Source organism: Tenrec ecaudatus, chromosome 4 (assembly GCF_050624435.1).
Source record: "Tenrec ecaudatus isolate mTenEca1 chromosome 4, mTenEca1.hap1, whole genome shotgun sequence".
NCBI classification, from domain to species: domain Eukaryota; kingdom Metazoa; phylum Chordata; class Mammalia; order Afrosoricida; family Tenrecidae; genus Tenrec; species Tenrec ecaudatus.
The window spans coordinates 84,384,746-84,407,603 of record NC_134533.1 but is presented as its reverse complement, the minus strand read 5'-3'; the positions used below and the strand labels follow the sequence as shown (position 1 = coordinate 84,407,603).

Below are 22,858 nucleotides of genomic sequence, written 5' to 3'. Positions count from 1 at the left end.
CCTGGGACTCGACCCCAGCATCTTTGGAAGCATTTTGCTGGCAGTTCGCTGGAAGGCTAAACCCCCTGACCTTTGGCATCCCGGGGTGAGTTGGGTGGGTGACGGTGGTGGTTAAGAGTCACCCATAAGGAAACCAAAACTTGATCCCCTGAGGAAGACAGCTTGGAATGCCCGCACCTAAATTTGGCACAGTCCGGCTGCCTGGCATGCATGAAGTCAGCCACAGCGCCAGCGCGGGGGCTCCCTTCGCCTAGCCTTCGCAGGCTCGCTGGCCGTTTAATGGCGGCAGCGGCTGCTGGGTGAGCAGCCTGAGACCGGACAGCGCGCAGCCCGCGCGGACACGATCGCTGCCTCCCCGCCTCGCCCACGCTGGACCGGCGGGGTGCTTTTCTCGCCGGTGCCCCTGGGCTCTTGGAGGAGGGGAAAGATGCCACTGCCATTTGGATTGAAGCTGAAGCGCACCCGGAGCTACACGGTGTCCAGCAAGAGCTGCCTGGTGGCGCGGATCCAGCTGCTCAACAGCGAGTTTGTGGAGTTCACGCTGTCGGTGGAGAGCACGGGCCAGGAGAGTCTGGAGGCCGTGGCCCAGAGACTGGAGCTGCGGGAGCATCAAGTCTGCCTCGAGAGTCAGCTTCCTGAGGATCAGTATTACCCAAAGCACCGGGGCTGGCATGCTCTCCACCACCGTCTGTTGAAGTGACCCACGGTCATCCCTCTTCTGTCAGTTACGAAGTCCACAGGGGTTTCAGTTATCTCAGGCTCCGAGAAGAAGCAACTTCCTTCGGCTGTGGGTGTGTTCAGAGACCTTTCCCCCTTCATAACTAGAAGAAAGAGGCAAGAGGAAGTGGCCTTGTTCCAAGAAAATGCCTTGTCCATGGAGAGACATCATCGTTTCCAGTGAACCCCAGAGCACGGCATTTGGATGTTTGTCCAGCAAACCCGTCCTTTGGCTCTGCAGCATGCGAACAGTTGGGGCAGCCCCCAGGCCTGATCTCAACAAATGACTGATGAGAACTCATCCCAGTGGGGCAGCACCTGCTCTTAGTTTGTGCCCCCGCAGCATCCATGTGCTTCAAACCCAGAAATAGTGGTTTGTTGCTATCCTGCATTATTCTCCCACCAAGCAGTCCTTGATTCCACGGCAGGTAGATTTGTCAAAGCAATCAGAAGTGACTTGGTGGCATGAGTTGGTTTGGGTTTGGGGCCTCTGCTTCAGCTGAAATTTGAAACCGAATCTTCCCACTTCTTCCTTAAACAAATACCATCCCCTATCTACAAGGACAGTGACTAAGGTTACAAAATAATACTCAGGGCCATCAAATCATATGGTAGTGTTTAATTTTTTGTGAGCTGGGTGTATGAGTGTACAAGTGCTTGCTTTAGTCTCCCTATGTCCTTTGGATGTCTGATATAAATTTAAAAAACCTTAAAAGGCTCATGCAAAAAAAAAAAAGATTTATAACCTTGGAAACAGGAGGCAATGCTACCCATTCCTATAGGATCACCGAATTGGATTCCATTCATTGGCAGTGAGTGAAAGTTTGGAAGGTTTACCTTAGGTTTTCTTAATCAGTGGCATACAAAAATCTTTGAGATTTGAGTGTCTTTCAACATACTCAGCAATTTTCTGTCTGTAACTCAAGAACTATTAGGTGCTCGCTTCGGTAGCACATATACTAAAATTGGAACGAGACAGAGAAGATTAGCATGGCCCCTGCACAAGGATGACATGCAAATTCGTGAAGCATTTCGTATTTTTTAAAAAAAACTACTCCCCTCTCTGTCTTCTCTGCACTAGAAGCAGCTCGCCTGCTACTGTCCCTCACCCCCTAAAAATGTACGCCTGCGCCAAATTCGTCTCCACCCCTTCCCTGGTCAGGAGCACCTCCCAGCTGCTTAGCCGACCACTGTCTGTTTTGGTGCAGAAACGGCCTGAGACACTGACAGAAGAGCGCTTCAGCAGCTGGACAGCCCCACGTCCCCTGACCTCACGCATCCCTAGTCGCAGCTTCCAAACCAGCGCTGCCGTCTCCAGGGACATTGACACAGCCGCCAACTTCATTGGGGCCGGGGCTGCCACAGTTGGAGTGGCCGGCTCTGGAGCTGGCATTGGGACTGTGTTTGGGAGCCTCATCATTGGTTATGCCAGGAACCCTTCTCTGAAGCAGCAGCTCTTCTCCTACGGCATCCTGGGCTTCGCCCTCTCGGAGGCCATGGGGCTTTTCTGCCTGAAGGTGGCCTTCCTCATCCTCTTCGCCATATGAAGGAGCCTGCTTCACCTCCCAGAGTTCTCTGTCCCGCGCCTCTTCTGCCCTATATGTCTGCTTTCCCTGCACCTCCCCAGGCAGCCCGGGGAAAGAAATTGGCTCAGGGTTTGACAGAGGGAAGACAAATAAATACTGTATTAATAAAGATGTTTCTTGAAAAAAAAAACTATTAGAACCACTTTTCACTGACCCCAATCCCCATTGAGTGTTATGGCTCCCACACCACTCCCACCATACCCCCCCACTGCCATGGAATGCACTGGAATGCACAGCAACCCAGTAAGACCAAGTACGACCATTATTTAAGGTTCGGAGACAGTCAACCTTTACGCAAACAGTTTCACCTTTTCCCAATGACCATGTGGTTAGCAGTCCAACGCTTAGCCCAGAGTTAAGCAAAGCACCATGGTTCCCATCCATATCAAACCTGTTGTAATGGAGTCAATTCTGACACATCGTTACCATACAAAAAAACAGGAGAACTGCTCCTTAGGGTTTCCAAGACTGTAAATCTTTAGGGAAGCTGACTGACAACCTTATCTCACTTGTGCTTTGCATCATAGCCAAACCAACCCATTGTCAATGAGTAGATTCAGATACAATAACCAAATACTGGGTTTTGAAAGTTGTAAGTCTTTGGGAAAGCAGAGTCAGAGGACTGGCTGGTGGGTTTAAACTGTCAGCCTTGAAGGTAGCAGTCCAAAACCTCCCCAACAGCACCACAACTACCAGCACATCCTATAAATTCTTTCTTTTCCGTACATTAGTCTTCTGATATGACATCTCCGCTAACTTTGTCACCAGATAGTAAGTTCTCACAACACAAGGGCTATCTCTATGTTGCTTAAGAAACTCATTCACAGTAATTGGCAAATTGAAAGTATGGGCAAAATTAAAGATTTTATAGTTGTTGAATATTTTAAGTGAGTTGTTGAATATATAAAGGAAATTCAAAAAGTTCGTGGAAATGCTCCATTATCTTTTACTTCCATTTTTCCACCAATTTGTTTAAGCCCCGTCATATAGCTGAACTTAATTCCCTTATGACAGAATTCAATAAAATTTACAGTGGGCAATAAATAATTATTTATCTTTTCATAGTTGAAGATGTCCTGATAGAGTAGTGATCGTGCATTGAGCTGCTAACAACCAAGGCTAGCAGTTTGAAACCACCAGCTGCTCCATGGGAGCAAGACAAGGCTTTCTAGTCCCATAAAGAGCTATAGGTTTGGGAACTCACAGGAGCACTTTTACATATGGTCCTATATGGTCATTGAGTCAAAATGACTCGATTGCCGTGAGCTTGGTTTTGGAGGTTATTTTTCATAGTTGAACTTTTTAAAGTTACCTATTAATTCTACCAAACAACTTAAAAAGACTTTAAATGAAAGCTTTTAAAAATATTAACTTGCCCATGTAAATTATATATCCTTGATTATATATTTAACATAAAGCATATCAGAAATATTGTAGTATTAAAGCATTTACTTCCTATCTGTAGTCTTTGAAATATGAAAGCTACTAATTGAGTTCTTAAACATACTCAATACTTGAGGCTACAACAAAGGCTGCTTTAATGTAAAAGATGAGCAGGTATCAAAATCTCATCCTGAAGCCCTTTTTTTCCCAGAAGAAATGGCGATAGAGAAAGAAAACGTAAGGAAATAGAAATGTGTGTGTGTTTGCGTGCATGTGTGTGGGTGTACTAACAACAACAAGGTACAAGCTGCAAAATAAAGGAAAAGATTCCTGACGAGCAAAGGACAGCAAAGGACTTTCCTCCTACAATAAGTGAAACCATTCGACAAGGCAAGAGTGAACCAGGTGGTATTAAAACATACATAAACATGTAAATCTACCATTTAATTTAGAGGCAAAGTATTCTCAACTTTAGATTGCTTTCTTCTCTGTTCTTCCTTTACAATGGAATGTTAGATTTTTAAAGATTAAAAAGCACAATGAAAAACCTTTAAGATAGTAATAATAATAATAATTACTTACCAAGTTGGCCATATAAATTGTAAGGAGCCCTCTCCTGAAAATAATTTTTAAAAACAGAGTGAGATAATATAAGACTAAGCATCAGTTTGACTTCACAATCAGTATATCATATTTTAGAAATCTACCAGGAGTTAAGGAACTTCCAGGTATCTTAAAACATGTGGTAGATTGTGTGAACTAAATGTTCTAAGTATATGTTACGAGTCATTCTGTTTTATGCTCATTAATTAAAATTCTTTAAAAAGGAAGTTGAGGCATATTTTACATTGCTTTGCATCAACCTTAGTTATTAACTCACTGCCATGGAGTCAATGTTGACGCATGGTGACCCCCTGTGGTTTTCTGAGATTGTCACTGTTTACAGGATTAGAAAACCCAGTCTTTCCGCGGAGGAGCTGCAGGTGGTTTCAAACTACCAAGCATGTGGATCACAGTCTAACCCATAACCACTACATCACCAGGGAGGTGTAATTTGTTACTATTCTATTAATGATAAACAAACAAACTCAATCCCATCAAATCAATGCTGACTCAGAGCAATGCTACAGGACTAAGTAAAACCTACTCCTGTGAGTTTCCAAGACTCTTTACAGAAGTATAAAGCCCAATAATAAAAAGGTCCAAACTAATTCTCTTGCCAAAACCCAGGCCACAACAATTCTAACCACAAAAATTATTTTTAAGAAATTTACACTTTCTACTTGTTTCAGACACAATGAAATTGTTAATTTCATGAGCCTTTGTTACATATTACACTAAATTAGCTTGGTTTTAATTTCATTATGTGAAAAGTCAGTTGAATAGTCTAACTCCAAAAGTCTAAAAATATTCCTTGAACAGAAAAAGTGCACATTCACCAAAACTAATTAATGAGAACCCAGGTAAAACTTCAAAGATACGCTACGTCTCTTTTCTGCCTTTAACCACAGTATTTTGCTTACACTGCATGAGACGAGGAACTTCATGCCCTGTTTTCTAGGAAATAAGCCTTTCTGAGTTTTAACCATCCATGTAAACTTTGGAAATTACCGAGACATTTTTGCATGTAGTTCAGTACTGAACACTATTAGTTCTCGAAGAAAAATAATTGATTTATAAAACCAGTACCAATAGCTAGTCACTATCACATAAATAAGGAGGAAGATGAGGCTGTCTGCACCTATAAAGATCTACCATCTTGGAAACCTTATAAAGGATCACTATGAGTCAGAATCAACTCAATGGCATGAGCTTGGTCTTTAGTCTTTTGGCTTTTCACTTAAAAACCAGGCCAGGTTTTCATATCTAATGATTCCTAATATCATCAATGAGATCTACATATGAGTCATCATTTATAGTCTTGAGTATTCATGATTTAAAATGGCCTAATAAGATTCTTAATATTTCTAAAGCCAAATGGAAACTGTGTGACTTCACTAAATAGCACTTCAGTGAAATTAGGAAATTGGGGTTCCAGTTAACTTCAATTCCCTAGTACTCATTCCGTAAACAGGACTAATTATCTAACTTATATTCTTGAAACATAAGAATTATATATTTTAAATCTTTTATTTATCAACAATATTTGAACTATAATATCAGATCTACACTGAAAAGAGAAAAACCATACCTACCCTGTAGGCAAACCTACCACCACCACCCCCAAAAAAATCTTCCCTTTCAATAACTCCCATTGCACTACAACACAACTAGATCCTAAGGTTCTCCCCAAAATAAGAATTTAATAATCACTAGTATATGTTACATAAGATCCCTCTTATCTCCCCTATATTTTCTACTATAGATATAAATTGGTGTTACTAACCTTTGCCAACCTTACCAATTCTTACCAAGATCTTAATGAAAGATGTTCAAATACTTAGATTGAAAAAAATTATACAAAGTAAATTTAAAGTAGGATCAACATTCAAGAATCACACAAAAGAAAGAAAAGTTAAATGCTTCAAGTGATAATCATTTCACTGCCACCAAGTCAATGGTGACTTAAAGGGATGCTTCAGAAGAGAGTAGAATTGGCCCTGTGGGTTTCAGAGACTATAACTCTTTACAGGAAGAGAAAGCCTCACCTTTCTCCTATGGAGCAGCTGGTAGTTTTGAGCGGCTAACCCTCTAGTTAGCAGCCCAATATGTAAAACCACTACACCACCACGGCTTCTTAATTATCTATAAAGAAGAATATAAGCTACAAATTCCAAAATAAATTTATTTCTATAGCTTCCATGGTAGTACCTGACAATGTATTTCATTATGTAATAAAATGTATAATGATACTTTTAAAACCATTTGCTCCATTAACCTAATTCTGTGTCTAAAATTAGGTCAAAAACAACTCTAGTTTCATCCCTGATCTCAAACTATCTGATAATATAATTGCTTAAGAATAATTACAAGGTGAAGATATCTTATTTGCCTACCTTTACATCCCTACAAACCTGCGCAGTACTCGCCATCCAAGACAGGCTAAATAAATACTTATTTTATTCCTACACATAAAAAAGACCTAACCATCAAAGTATTAAGATGAGTTAGGCTGCTAACCCAAGGTCAGCAGTTTGAAACCATTGCCTGCTCCGTGGGAGAAAGATGAGGCTTCCTATTTCCGTAGTTAGTCTTGGACACCCACAGGGAAGTTCTATCTGTCCCCCGGGTCACAATGAGCCTAAACCGACTGGAGGGTAATGAGATGAGTGAGGGTGTTAAGAAGGACGTCAGCCTTACACATGGACACGTAATCACCCAAAGATAGCCACTGGGAGAGAAGGCGATTAATGATTCCAACTTATTAGCACGTCAAGAAATTATTACATTATCTTACATTGGCACAAAATTTAACAATGTACAAGGTCTAATGATGGTGTAGTCATTATGCATTGGGCTACAATCTGCAAGGTCTGCAGTTGAAAACCACCAACAGCTATGTGGGAGAGAGACTGGGTTTTCTACGCCCACAAACAGTTATAGTCTCAGAAACTCACCAGGTAGTTATACCCTATCCTATCGGGTCACTATGAGTTAGTATTGACTCGATGGCAGTTTGAGTTTAAATCAATATTACGAAATTAGATTTTATCTTCCTAATAAATCCTAGGAAATAAAAGCAGAGACTTCATCCTCAATAATAAAATCAACCATCAAAAAGTTAACTACTTTTTCTTTAAAAGGTAAAAGCAACAAAAAGATATAATGGGTCATCTGACTTTAGTGTTATGTTCTTTCTGATGCACTGTACTGCTTCCACAATAGAAAAATCTTTATACTATTTAAACCCCAGAACCAACTACCATTGAGTCAACTCCGACTATTAGAGACTGTATAGGCCAGAGTCTACATGCTCCTTAGGATGTCTGAGCCTATAAATCTTTAAGGAAGCAGACAGTCTTAACTTTCTCCCTGGAGCAGCTGGTACCCACCGGCCTTTCAGTGAATCGGTGCACCAACAGAGTTCCTCACATCACTACTAACCCCCTGACACTGAGTCAATTGCAACTCAAAGCCATACTGCAGGACACAGAAGGACAGCTACTTGGGTTTCCGAGACTGTAAATCTTTAGTGGAGTAAAAAGACTCCTTTCTTTCTCCTGGTGGGTTTGAACTGCTGACCAAACCATTAGCACTACAATGCTTACCCTACAACGCCTCAGGGCTCCTCACACTACGAAACCAAAAACCAAACCCACTACCACTGAATCAGTATGACTCACAGCACCCCTGTAAGACAAGAGAGAACTGTCCCTGTGATAGCAAAGACTTCCATAATATGACGCCTTATTAGGTGTCCATACTTTAAGGATGACTAAAGCCTTGACACTGTCTTAAAAAAACAACAACTCACTGCCAAGGAGTCAATTCCAACTCATATGACCCTTAAAAGAAAGGGTCGGACTTTCTGGAGTTTCTGAGACTTTGTATCTTTATGGGAGTAGGAGGCCTCATCTTTCCCTCAGAGCAGGCAGTGGTTTCAAACTTCTGGATCTTGCCATTAGCAGCCCAATGCACAACCACTATGCCACCACAGCTCCTCGACATTGTCTTACTAGATCGACTGAAAAGGCAGAAGCTATATTGTCATTACATTGTGTCCTGTTCTCAAGGTTCAATTTACTCTCCTAGGAAGGTTGGGGGTTGGACAGAATCAGGAAGATCTCCTTCCCAGCTTTGTCTGGATGATATGAACCTGCTTAGCCTCAAGAAAAGAGAAGAGAATGAATGTGAAGGGAAAATGTTAGAATATAATGTGAGTCTTTGTGTACACTTTTCCCTCATGCAATATTTTTATCCAATATTAATGTCAATTCTTTAGCTGTTAGATGAGTGGTTTATTTATCCAGCGATGTTAAGCATCACAAGAAACACATATTAATGAGGTGCCATTTTGCTATTTCACGCTTGGCTATATCTAGTTTAAGGGCACTAGGGATGCTATTAGTTAGGCAATGGCTATTAACCACTAGCTTACGGGTTCAAGCCACTCTGTGGGAGAAAGATGAGGCTGCCTGTATTCTATGGAATTATACTCTTGGAAATCCTACATGGCGTAGATATGAGTGGGTTTAGTTTTATGTCTAGTTACAGTGAAGGGTCCAATTCATAGTGTCCTCACAGGACAGAGTAGAGCTGGCCCGCTGGGTCCTTGAGACTGTCAATTGTTTGGGGAGCTGATGGCTACTGAAGTCGAGTCACTGAGCTTGTAGTTCGCAGCTCGATGCCTAAGGCACAATCAGCACAATAGCAGCGGGTTTGGTTTTGGTTTGAGAGTGAGGGCAAACAGTTCAACATCCCCTTTCCTGGAGAGTAAATCCTCTCTGGAAACCAAGTTACATACTAAACTTCTGCCAACCCAGCGATGCAGAAAGAAACTATGCAATTAGAACAGCAGGTAGCACGGTCTGAAGGGAAAACACTAAGGCAAGAAGGACAATCAAGAACCGCTTAAACTTCACAGGAGATTCTGATACGCAGACTCCCATTCTCCTGAGAACCACTAGATTAGAAGGCTGGCGCAGGTCAGCAATTCAATTCATCGACAGGCTTTTACGGGGAGGGGGCGCACGAAGAAGCAAGAACAATGAATTTCTCAAACGTACAAGCAAAATAGAATAGGTGAGTACATCAAAGAGTACTACTTTACAAAGTGTTTTTAAAAAACCACCTTGCTTTATAAGATGCTTAATCAGATAAAACACTACAAAATTTAAACTTGTGTCATGGTTTCATAGATTAAAAACTATCTTCACGTTACTGAAATTCCAATTATGATTATCACCTAACATTATCATGTCTAGCTCAATAATAATGTTATTGGTGTCTTCTCTGGTATTTTTTTATAAATATATTATTTGGCACTCTTTCTCAAACTTCTTAGCTTTTAAATGATATTGTAGGTAACATTGGCCATTATCTGAAGTCACTTAGAAAGTATAGCAGAAAGGTTTGAATATGAAAAATCATAAATAGTTATCTATTCTGCAGAGAAATAGGAAATAGACATATAAGAACAATTATAGAAAAGGAGAAACTTTGTATGAAATAAAAAGAAGGCCCAAACACTGGAACCGTTTCCTAAATAATACTATTTAATCATCTCAAAAAGACTTTCAAGATGTAAAATTTTCTTTATCTGTCAGACTGTTTTAAACAAGTATAACGATAATAATGATACTTCCTTAAGATACTGAGTCTATGATCGTATTCTATTATATGCACACACAATACAGAGTACACTTTTCAACAGACTACAAAGTAGTCTGATTTTCACCTTGAGCTCATAGCATTAAAACTTGAATATACTAACTTTATAAACCAAATTTATGTCCACAGAACACAAAGATCATTTAATTTGGTCTTTTCTGCTTATGGCTTTCATACTATTGCTGTGTAATTTAGCAACACAACCAATTACTATGCATACAATGAATATATAATGTTTAATATTTGATTCATATTTATGTTTAATACATTGTACACCTTTAAATTCATCTAAACTAATACAAACTATCAAAACAAAAATATCAAAACTAAAATCCATCAGAACAACTTCTTTCTGAACCACAAACAAAGCACTTCCTAGGAAAAGAAAGACAAGACTTAACAACCCTCCTAGGGATAAGCTACTTGCCACCAATGCTGCCTGCTGAGTTACTATGATCACTGTGCTTGATGACACAAATTTTTTAAGCAACCCGGGAAACAACTTCAAAGCTTTCATAGGACCCCCTCAGTGATACGATTAAGACTTCAGTAAGATGCCCACTTACAAAGTGTCACGAGCTAGCTGGCAGAGCATGTTTAATTCTCAAAAGGGGTAGAAGGGTAGATAGATTAGAGGGAGAAAAAAAGTGAAGGTCAAACCAATAGAGATGTTTTTATGGATACTGAAAGATCTTCACCTATGTATCTGTATCTAACTATATATCTACTTTATATATGTATATACATTATAAATTGATATGCAATTGAATATAAAATTTATAATACCAGAGTAACTATCTCACTATCATTCAAAGCTTCAGAGATTTAAACATAAGAACTACCACTATTGGCTAATTTGAAGAAAATTGCTAATGCTTTATAATCTGTTTCTTCCCTCTTTCCTATTACTGACGCTTGTAGAATATAATACTGCACTGTACAACTGACTCCTTAAGTGTTGCTTTCCAACTTTGAACCTCAGGCTTCCTACTGGGCTTCTTCATTCTAATATAATAAACATAACAATAATTTCTAGTTTGTACAGAAGACAGTTTATATAAACAGTTCTATGACGTGTATCACATGTAAATTTTTACCTGCTTTTTCTCTCAATGAGAATGGCCACATAAGACGCTGGCAGGGCGGCACCAAAGCCTGGAGTCCATAAGTAGAATTTCCCGAGTATCTTCCTGAAATTCAGATTGAGAATGTTCACATTAAAAGCCTAGATGGTCATTTCAGGTGTTACAAATAGAAGTGGCCCTTCTCACTCCATCGTCTACCTAAAAGTCTCAGAACCCCTTAAATTAACCATGTCCAAAACAGAGTTCATTATTTCTCTCTCCCAACCCCAAAAACCTGGTCTTCCGCCTCTATTTTCCTAGGTTAATGGCATCAACCTACGTTTAATTCCTAGAGTCTTCCTCCTTCTTCCTTACTTATATATCAAATCATACTTTTTAAAGTTATTCCTAATACAATGTAGCTCTCAAATTCCTTTCCAACCTACTGGTCCTGCCTTAGTTAAATCCCTCAACATCTATCATTCATGCTACTTTGACAGCCAACTCGGATGAGAGTCCGTCCATTCCCTACCTCTGCCACTGCTCATCTATCAGTGGAACACAATGTGAGCTTCATGCAGTTGCTATGAGGACTAGGAGCTACATCTCAGCATCATGCATGCACACAGTAGGCATTTGGAAAATTAGAGTTGTCATTACTGTAGGGTATTACTAATTCTTATCACATGAGATGGACATTCAGCAGGTTTTTCTTTCTCTTTGGTTTATATAACACTTGGCAACTTTTTTTAGTAGCCCTTACTTTACAGTATTTTGTATTTTAGTGACATGTGTATGTCTGCTTCCATTTACTACGATATGAATCTTGAAAGTAGGAAGTTTAAATAGTGCACTATAAATGGCTATTAGCTACTTGATTTTGTTAAAAGATGGCAGGGGAAGATTTGGGACTGATTTTCTTTTTTCTTTGCAGAGACAATATGTTCCTAAGAAAGGGAGAAGCATGATGTATAACTATTGTAAGAAATGATCCAAACAAAGCTGGTCAATTACTAAATAAGGTTACGGAGAAGAAAATCATTTATGTATAATGTGTGTATACATATTTTATATATATAACCATATTCAGGGCTAATACCTTACACACATTTTAACTTATCTAAGCTAATACAAACTAACATGGAAACGTTATTTTTTAATTCCATTTTTCCATTGACTTTCTAGAGCCTTCTCATATACTCATCCACACAGATATAGAGCAAGAGTAACAGGTGGAAATTTTTTAATTGAAGTTCAGCTTTAAAAAGGATTAGATATGGTTACCATTTTCATGAGAACAGATTGAAAGCTAACTTCTTTCTTCCACAAGAAAACTGACTTTCTTCCACAAGCAATCCACTCTCTGGGATGAGTTGAATAGTGACTTTATTGAGGCACATAATCCCCTTTAAAATACTTATCTGAACTTTTTGAGTTTTATATAAAATCTTTCAGTCAATCAAATCCATAATTAATTACTGAATAAATTTACTGTCTTAGTTACCTAGCACTGCTGTAACACAAATACCACAAATGATAACCATATCATATTCTTTCCAAGCTCTTTTTATTAATATAATTAAATCTTTCTCACAAGCTCTCCTCTTTCTAAGATTTGAGCTCCAGTTCCATGAGATTTACACAAAGATTCTGAGATTAGTACTTCTTTCAAGTGACATGGTATGGAAAAATGTATTGACATAATTCAAGAACTGATTTATCTAATTATAAACATATATTGTAGCTAGTACTGATTAAAAAGTAAACTATGTATATGGTTTTATTAATAAAAAGGGCTAGAGGCACTACTGTGAAAACATAACTTGGATATTTCTAAAATAAATATCAGAAGCCATCTTTCTGAGAAGACCAATATAAAATCTAAAAGAACATAAAAATGTATTGAATGTCAAAATTAAAGGAAAAATATACTATAAGCATTTTCTACTTCCACAATTTAACCAAATAGGTCCATAGAACATAATGATATGTGCTAAAATAACAAGCTATTATTGTAATTATATAACTCATTTTACAGTACTAGTAAGTTTCAGAAGCTTTCCCCAAAAAAAGAAGCAGCTTTCCAAACACCACATTGTCAAAAAACCTTTCCACAGATTTTTAAGTAAATTTAGAGGCATGATTTTGCCAATAGCAAAGGAGACTCTTTATCAGTTATTTTCTTCATAATCTAAAATTTTATAAATATTCATCCCCTTAAGAAAACATTATAAAGAACATTTGGAAATTATTTTTTAATTGCAGTTAAAATATACCCACAGCACTACCTCAAATAATGCTAATTAAACATAAAGATAAAAGTAAGGATCACAAAATCATGAACAATAATTCATTTGTCTTATTATGCATTTTATAATATTATTCAATTTATTTCTCTCAGCTTACTATTTTAAATCATTGAACAGCTGCTACATAAATTTTAATATTATAAAGTTAATCATTTAACTTGACAAATTAAAAAAAATAAACATTACCCAGGATTTTCAACAATCAGTGGGGAAAAAGATAAAAAGAAAGACATGCCTAATAAACACATTAGTTATGTCATAGCAATTAAAATATAGAATCAAACTGCCTGATATTACTAAATATGTGAAGGATAGCATGTGGCACAGGTAATATATATATAGATGATAATTGCCTGATATTACTAAATATATGAAGGATTTCATGTGGCACAGGTAATGTACATATAGATTCGAATTGCCTAATATTACTAAATATATGAAGGAATAGCATGTGGCACAGGTAATGTAGATATGGCTGATTCTGGACCAAAAGTTTCAACAGGAGGATATACCAGGACTTGCGGGTTTATTTACTGGTATGTGCACTTCATAGTCTTCTCAATGTATGGTAACAGGAGATGGACCTAACCTATATCATAGTCAGTTGTTTTAATTTTCTAATCAATGAAACTGCAAAGAAATACTAATGAGAAACCTGCTAATGGAAGCAGGTTTCAGAGATGTGTAATACATTAACATATTCCTGCTATCTAATCGCACCAGTCATCTAAGTATATACTGTACTCTACATTTAGGTAAGTGACTCACAATTCCTGGTTCTACATGGCTTCTTTCATATGTCATTTCAGAGAAAAAAATATATACATATATAAATATCACCTGTGTTAATATTTATGAAAATATCTTTTTTCTTCCATTTCAACAAAGGAATGTATATGACCCTTGGATGGAGATCATGAGCACCAACCTTAAGATGCAAAAGAATGCCATATACAAAGCCCCATTAGCCGTCAGAAAGGAAGCAGATTGGAGGATCTCGGGCAGCAGTTTGTGTAAATAATAGTCTAATTTTCGTTTCCGGAGAATTGCTGCAATCTGGAAAGAAAAAGGCTATTTTATTTAATCCAACCAACTTTTCCCTTTTAAATTCACGCCTACAGGGAAAACTCACTGTCATCTAATGGGAAGCCAGTGAATAGTAGCATATGTTTAAATATTAAATTTAAAAACCCTGATATTTTACTGGCGTCTCTCCTGAAAGTGAATTTTCTAGAGCAAAAGTAAAGGCATGTTTTATCCATTACACCTTGCACTGAAATTATAATGGATAAAAGACACACCAGTCATCCTAGGATCACATGAGTTACCTCTAAATATTGAAATAAAATATTTGTTAAGCGTAAATTTTAAACTGGAAAGAATATATCTATATACATATAGATGGACAAAAATAAATTATAGTTCACATAAAAATTGGATGCTATAAAAACTTATTATCAGACTCGGTATTATAGAACCTCGGTGACAGAACAGAGAAATGTATTCAGTGATCCAAACATGTAACAAACACTCTTCTGGAAATACAAAAAGTAAAAAAATGAAAATTAACAATTTAAGATCTCCTAGAGCCCATGAGAAAAGAACTGAAAAAGAAATTTTTTAAGGAATTTTGAGGGGTTTTTTGTGAACTTTGAATTTAAATTTTTCTGGATTTAAAAAAACAAACAACCAAATAACCCCTGCTATAAGGTAGTGATTATATTTAGAAATCAAGAAATGAAGCCTATGTATTTCTTGAGCACAGTATTGATGTTATTGTTGTTCCCTGTCAAAGTCAATTCCAACTCTGAAATATAGTAGGGTTAGCACATAGACAGGGGTGTTAAATGATAATTCAGTTTTAGTAATGAATACAAGGCATCATAGAACTTTAGTCAAGGGTGAGTCTAACATAGGACAGGGCAGCAGTCTCAAGCAGGAGGAGACATGAGCTTGATTTTGAAGAATACAATCAGGATTCTTATAAACCAAGGGAAAACAATACTTTCTATCATGAAGGCAGCACCCATCAAAAGAACATAAGTAAAAGCAACACAATTAAGAAACAGAGAAGGAATGAGAAAGGGCAAAACTGACACACAGAAAGAAAACTATACAACAATTCTACTCATTTCCTACAACCCAAAACTGGTGAGCAACAAATCCAACAACCTCCTCCCATTCATATCTTACATTCCACCCCCTTGAAGTCTCTGAAACTGACCATCACCTACCTCGACTCAGTTAAATAAAGTGTTATTAAGCATTATGCAAAACACATGACAAAAAACAATGATGAGTAAGACTGAACAAGCTGCTTTTAAGCATTATGCCAAACACAAGGAAAAAATAATGATGAATAATAGTGATCTTTGCCTTGAAGGAACATAAAGTCTTCATAGGAAAATAGATATACACATAGCAAAAATCTAAAATATATCAGGGGGGCAAATCCAAAGAGCTTTGGTGGCATAGCAGTGAAGCTCTCAACTATTAACTGAAAGGTCAGCAGTTCAAACCCACCAGCTGCTCCACAGGAGAAAGATATTGACAGCCTTGGAAACCTTCTGGGGCAGTTCTACCTTGTCCTATATGGTCTCTGTGAATAGAAACTGACTCAACAGCAATGAGTGATAAATGCTAAACAACAGGAAAAAGCAACTGCCAAAACAATACAAGGGGGCTCCAAAAAGCTCATAAGAGGGGTGAATGGCACTTTTCCATAAGCTTTCTGAAACTCCCTTAAATAGAAATTCATTAAAGGTAATGAAGGAAGACGGGCAGGTGATGTCAGGAAGATTGTCCTGAGCCTTCTAAGATGGATCTTAACATATAGGTAGAATATTGACAGGTAGAGAAGTTTCGGTGGCTTTAGCATCCATGCAGCTTGTGTTTTCCCATTCAGTCTCTAAATGTTGTTCCTCTGTTAGTACTTCTTCCTCAGCACCCTACTCATTGTACAAGTATTTTTCCCATAGCATCAACTGTCATCTCAGAGTAGGAATTCTTATGTACACTTCAAATGTCTATTGGACATGATTACATTTATGTTTCAAAGGCACCAAAAGAATCAACATATCAAAGTTGAACTGTTACTTTTCCAAGTACACGTTCACATCTGAATTGCCTACCTCAATTGACAGGTCACTATAAGAAACCAAATCAGTCACCTGCGTGTCATGGCAACCCATGTATTTCATTCAGAATGGAAGTGCACTCTTAAGGTTTTCAATGGCAAAGATCTTTCCGAAGTAGATTGTGAGATCTTTCTTCCCAGACTCATCCAGGTGGATTCAAGCCACCAGCCTTTCAGTCAGCAGCCAAGCACAGAACCACCTATGAACGCCACATAGCATCACATTGACCCAATTATTTATAAACAAAACAGTGTCGTCATCTTCAATTTCCCCCTGATCCTTAGCCATCTTATCAGTTCCTATGATTTTCTAGGGTCTTCAGGTCTCGAAAGGTAAAGTCTGTTTTAGTCTTAACCTAACTGGTACTTTGTAGCCAAATAGCTATAGCAAAAACATCCCTTGCTGTTCCTTATATTTGACAAGTGCAGAAAACATATTTGAAGACGCAGGAATAGTCCGTAACTGAAAAATACTACAACCAGTATTTTTAAAGACTCAAGTTTACTCAGTTACTCCTTCCTAAATATAAAAAAAGAACAGGCTCGTCACTGAGTTTACAGTCAAGTACCTTGAATGCATGGTCTATGTCACTGTCCCATTTCTCTTGCGCTGTTTCCACTTTGAATGTTGCATTACACGCCTATCTTTCTACCAATAGGTTTCTCCCCAAAATGATGAAAAGAACTTTCATCTCTCCTTTCCACTTCAAAGCAAAAGTCTATTCATGTTCTTTTCTCTTGGTCACAAGAAAAAGGCACCGCTGGTTTGTTTATAAGGACAGCCACTCCACTTCGGCTCTCGATTCCATTCTATCCTCTAGGACTTGGCATCCCCGGACATTCACTTGCTTAGTCTGTTGCCCTCTACTTTTGCTGTGCAGCTCTCCATTCGAACCACATCTCACTGCAACAACTTGTTTAATCAAGTTTGAAAAGGGTAGGTTCACATAACGAACCTCAACTTCCTATACCATCACACAGTTATTTTTCTTATAAAGACAAATTTGCACTAAACTACCAACTGCTCCATCCAAAACACACTTAGGTATGTGTTCCAGTATGCTAGGCATTACAGGATACAAGGAGGAGTAAAGAAAAATCCCTGCTCATAAAATGTTTCAACTAATCGAAACAAACAACTATTGAATTCATAACTCTGAAACTCTTTAAAAAAGGGAAAGAAAAGAAACCTGTGGGCAGGGATGGCTTCTCCTTAGAAGAGGCTTCTACTGAACATTAGAAGGAGAATTAACACTATACAAAATCTCTTACAGGAAAAGGGAAGGACAGAGAATATCCCTATTTATTCTATGAAGCTAGTATTGCTGATACCAAAACTGGAGAAAGACAGCCCCCCAAAAAAAGAAAGAAAGGAAAACTAAACACCATTATGCCAATGGCACCACCAGAGCTGATGGCGAGGGTGGTAACGCATGGCACGGCGCTCACCCCACCCCGTGGATCTACTTCCCCCTCAGACCATCCAAGAAATCACATCACTACCATCGAGCTGATTCCGATGCACAGTGATTCTGTAGGACAGAGGAAAACTGCCCGGTGGGCTTCCAAGATTGTAAATCTTGGAAAGCCTCATCTTTCTCACAGAGGGGGAGGTGGTTTGAACGGATGACCTTCCACCTCGAAGCCTAATGTGTCATCTACAAGGCCACCAGGGTTCCTATCCTCTGACCACACATCATCTATAATAACGATTACGAGCAGTTTTAATCACAGAATATGTCATTTTAGTTGAAAATAGTTTAAATGCACCATTTCTTAGTTTATATGAATACGAATAAAATTGTTTTATAAAAATGTTCGACATTGAATCATACTATTACACAAAACCTTATTGCATAGTTTCTCCTTTTCCTTTAATAACTACTTCATCTCAAAAAAGTTATTGGTATAGGTTCATGATATTGTAGCTAAAACACAAAAGTTTGACAAAATCGACAACTATGAAAACATCAGAATCAAGGAAAATAACAGCACATGCAGACGAAGTCACATTTAGAAGTGTCATTGTACTGAGTGGTACTGTCAGCTCTGACCAGAGCACATAGACTATCCAAAAGCACTAGCATGGAGTTTTTGTCTTTTAAGTACATGTATGCTGGGCATATGGGGAAAAAATTGTTATAATTAACTAGAGATATGGGAAACAGAAGGATTTCTCCCAAGCTGTCTCCCCCAAATATATGCCAAACTTAGCTGCTTACGAATGACTATACACTTGGAAGTCATCAGGAATAGGTCAGGGGTTATTCTCCCTAAGAGCTATCACCCATCTAGAGCAAGCAGACACCACTGTTTATCCCACAAAAAGTAGGGCCCACTCCCTTCTGATAAGGATAGCAGTTGTCTATTTCCTTGTAGGAGACATCAGAGAGGTCAAACCTATCCAAGGATGACCAAGGTTAGGCTGCCATCCTACATCTAGGATCCGCCCATCTTATCATATGTATATCCCCAATCCCTCCTCTTCCTATTCCATGTATTTCCCTAAACCACCCCCTCTCATTGCTCTATAACCTATAGCACAGCACCTTCCTGTGACATATGTCCTCGCCTATATTTAGGGGGCTTGCATGTCCCCAGAGAATATAAAAGCCTGGGCTTAGCATTAAATATCTCTCTCTCCATCCACGTGGACCACCGAGTGGGGCTGAGGTGAGTATACTACCATGAATTGTGTCTGACTCCATTTATTTCAATACTTCTCTTCTATCTCTCATGCTCTCTATACCTTTACTATGATCTTTACTTATTATCGCTGTACAATTGTGCCTACCGGACCCGTAATGATGTGTTAGGGGCTGGCTTCCCCTGACATAGAGAGATATTTTTATTTTTTTAAATAATTTCTGCTGAAACAGCACAAAAGTTTTAAAAGCAGCCATTTCAGGGTCACTCCCTGTGACAGTGTCACTTGGTGTGGTCTGCATCTCGCACAGCTCCCTAGTGATCCCACTGCAAAAACCCTCATGGAAGCAGATAGTCCTAACAAAATATTAGCAAATAATGTTAGGTAGTTCTAGCATAGGGATGGGGAATGTCCGTTAACGCATGCCCAGAGAGCCAAACACTGGAACAAGGAGCGGCGCACTGCACATGCTCAGAGGTTCAGGCTTCCCGCCGGTAGGCATGGGAGGGCGCTAAACCTGGATTGGCCCACCTAGGCCAACCTGGATTGACCCACCTAGGCCACCTGGATTGACCCACCTAGGCCAGGTGAATTCAATTCAGCCAATGGGGTCGATCAGGGGCCGTGCACCACGCCACCCCGTGGAATCCTTGAAAAGGCAGGAGCCCAGAGTCAAGAGACAGACTTTGTCTGCGTGATGCTGAGCAGCTTCCGCCAGGCTGCATGGTCGGGAGGAGTCCTATGGGTGCCGTGTAATCCTGAAACTTCTTCTAACTCTCATAAAACTAACTTGGATCATGAGCCAGGCTTTGGCGTGAATTCTTTCTCACGTGGAGCCAAGGACCGAGGAACAACTAACCTCTTATCTCCAGAGAGATCTAACAATAACTTTCAGAAACATTTCAAAAGAACTGTACACCAACAACTGGGGTAACATTCCAGGAATGCAGGAAAAATTCAACAATATAAAATCAAGTAATGTAACCCACCCTATAGCTGCCACTGAGTCAGTCTCAACTCAAAGTAACCCCATGAACAACAGACTTTTAATGCTGCCTGCCTCTGCCATCCCCTTAACTGATTACAGAGCAGACCATTGTGATCCACAGCTTTTTCACTGATTGATTTTAGAAGTAGCCTGCGAGGCCTTACTTCCTTGTCTGTCTTAGTCTGAAACTCCACTAAACCTGTTCAGTATTACACCAAACCTCCATTAACACATGGTGATAGCTGTGCATGAGATGCACTGGCTTAAATTAATGACCAGAATGCTTCCAATAGAGACTTCATCTATATGGGGACTCCACAAATGGATTTTGAGCTCTCACTGCCATCCATAGCCTTTTTACAAACTAAGGGACTCAGAATTAAGCTCTAGTACAGTCCTCAAGCAGGATATGTTGGAAAGTAGGTTATAATCCCCCCAGTATGCACTCCAGAGCCAGCCCAGAGAGGTGGTGCTATCAGGTAAGCTTTGGACTGCTGGTAAGTGGTTCAAACCCACCAGCTACACTGAGGCTGCCCATTCCCAAATGATTTACATTCTCAGAAACCATTTATATAACCATATGTTTGTATGTACACAAATATAAATATATATATTGTACAAATGTGCTTGATACAATTGATGTATGGATTGTTATAAGAGTGTTAAGAGTACCAATAAAATGATTTATTTTTTCAATGTACAAATATGCTTGAAATGATTGATGTATGGATTGTTATTAGAGCTGTAAGAGCCCCCAATAGAATGACCTTTAAATAAAAATAAGTATGAGATCACTATGAGTCAGAGAAGGCTCGGTGGTTGGGCTGTGTTTTAGAGTTTAAATTCTGAGTACCCCTTTTGCAGAAAGTTATTGAAGACAGTGAAAAGCCAAACTCATTTACAAGAGTTTTCCCTCAGACTCCCAAGCAAGCCTCCATTGAATTTCTACTAGCCAGATGTGTGAAGTCTTGCTCTTAGGCGCAGTGGTGCGTTGGAAGGATGACGACCTCTCCAGACAGCCCAGAGAGGGACAGTCTCCCTTAAGCCAATGCCGACTGCTGTGCTTGGAAGGCCTAGACCAATCTCGTAAACAATTCTGTTCCATTCCGTGGTCCCACCTGTAACTGTTATGTATTGATCTGACACCAATCGGGAATTTGTGGCAGCTTCCTTTGTGTTTGATGGCTTATTTAAGCAGCTAGCTGGCTAGGAGCCATGATCTCTTGCTAATAGTCTCCCTCATCCAGATACATCTGTCTTGTTTTTTTCCTTAAGATTTAATAAATATTCTCCTTATATGTGAGATTGGGGTCTTTCTGTACACTAAACCAGCTGCTAACTGCAAACTCAGCTGCTCGAACCCATGAGCTGCTTGCTCCAAGAGAGAAAGAAGAGGCTTCCCACTCCTGTAAGATTTCCAGTCTTAGAAACCCCCAAGGGCAGTTGTACTCTGTCTTTGAGTCTCTAAGAGTCAAAATTGACTTAAGCACAGTGATTTTGTTGTTGTTGTCTTGGTTTTTGAGTGGGAGTGACTAGATGAAGGTAGATTTAAGGCAGCCCAGGAAAGGCAGACTTGTCCTCAGGGGCCTTGCCTGGGTATGTCCTTAATGGAAGTGAGATCTCAAGGCCACATGAACAAAAGTATATATTTTTCTGTGTTTTGGTATATGAAACCCTGGATTGATGAACCTATAGGGGCAGAAAGTAGAACAAGGGTTTTAGGAGGGAGGTACAGTGGTGGTTGGGGGCGTGAAAGGGAGACAATATCAAGGAGTCTAGGAAGAAAAAGAATGGAAACTGATTGTGGTAGCAACAGTACAACCCTGCTTTATGTGACTGAACTATGGAATGATATGATATATGTATTCACTTCCAATTAATAAATAGAATAGAAAAAGTCATGACTGTAATCAACTAGTAGCCAAGTGGTGGCAGAGCTCAAGAACCAACCCTATCAACTTTTTAACTGGCTAATCATAGTCCTTTTCTGGATTCTGGAGTTCCAGCTTTGAAAGTGATGAACTGATCTCGGCATCAATAAGTGTCAACTGGACAATTCCTGTTTTATATAATTTTATATAGTATGATCAACTATAAATCCTTTGGACACCATTATGGTCTCATGCTGATGATCATCCTCATCAAAATAATTTGTCTTTGTCTGTCCTGTTTAAGCCTTATGAAGGAAATCTCTATAAAATACATTTGAATTTGTGGTCTTTTTTCCTGGGAATGAGCTTCATAAAGTTCATAGAGCAAAACAAGAACCCAAATCTGGGAACTTAAACTCAATGCTACATGCCTGTCTCACATGGTACAGACATCAACCTTTAAAGACAAACCAAGGGGCGGAAGATCCAAGATGGTGGACTAGGCAAATATAGTCCAGATCCGCTATAGCAAAGATTCAAGAAACCACGTGAAAACAGATATGGATGACAATCTGGGAACCCAGAGTATCCAAGGAAAGGATAAAGAAGTAGATCTAATACTGATGAAAGGAGGATACAGAACAAAAACAGCAAGTAAGGGCATACCATAGCCAAATTGAATTACTGCAAGAAGCAATAGACAGGACCCAGCTAACAAGTTCTACTTGCCCAGACTCTTCCAGTACTAATATAGGTAATAAGAGAGCTGTGATCTCCCATTTTACCAGCTACAACCTCACAGTAACCAGAGTTGCAACCTCTCCAGCCCTAACTTCTAGCGCTACATTGCCTTTTTTTTTTAATCTTCTTTAGTGCCCTCTTTCTTT

The 22,858-nt window shown here is 39.0% G+C and overlaps 1 protein-coding gene, 1 non-coding gene and 1 pseudogene across 2 annotated transcripts in view; 2 read left to right on the top strand and 1 right to left on the bottom strand.

Moving 5' to 3' along the window:
• Positions 1–22,858, bottom strand: part of TMEM135 (transmembrane protein 135) — a 241,999-nt gene that overhangs the window by 200,263 nt on the left and 18,878 nt on the right. The window contains exons 2-4 of the mRNA XM_075546429.1: positions 14,258–14,385; positions 11,054–11,146; positions 4,269–4,302 (exon numbers count right to left, since the gene is read on the bottom strand). Of these exons, the coding sequence (XP_075402544.1) occupies positions 4,269–4,302; positions 11,054–11,146; positions 14,258–14,385 (255 nt within the window). The remainder of the gene's footprint in view (positions 1–4,268; positions 4,303–11,053; positions 11,147–14,257; positions 14,386–22,858) is intronic.
• LOC142447455 (U6 spliceosomal RNA) lies at positions 1,653–1,759 on the top strand. Its single transcript, XR_012784156.1, has one exon. It is a non-coding gene; the product is annotated as a U6 spliceosomal RNA (small nuclear RNA).
• Positions 1,806–2,264, top strand: LOC142446978 (ATP synthase F(0) complex subunit C2, mitochondrial pseudogene; annotated as a pseudogene).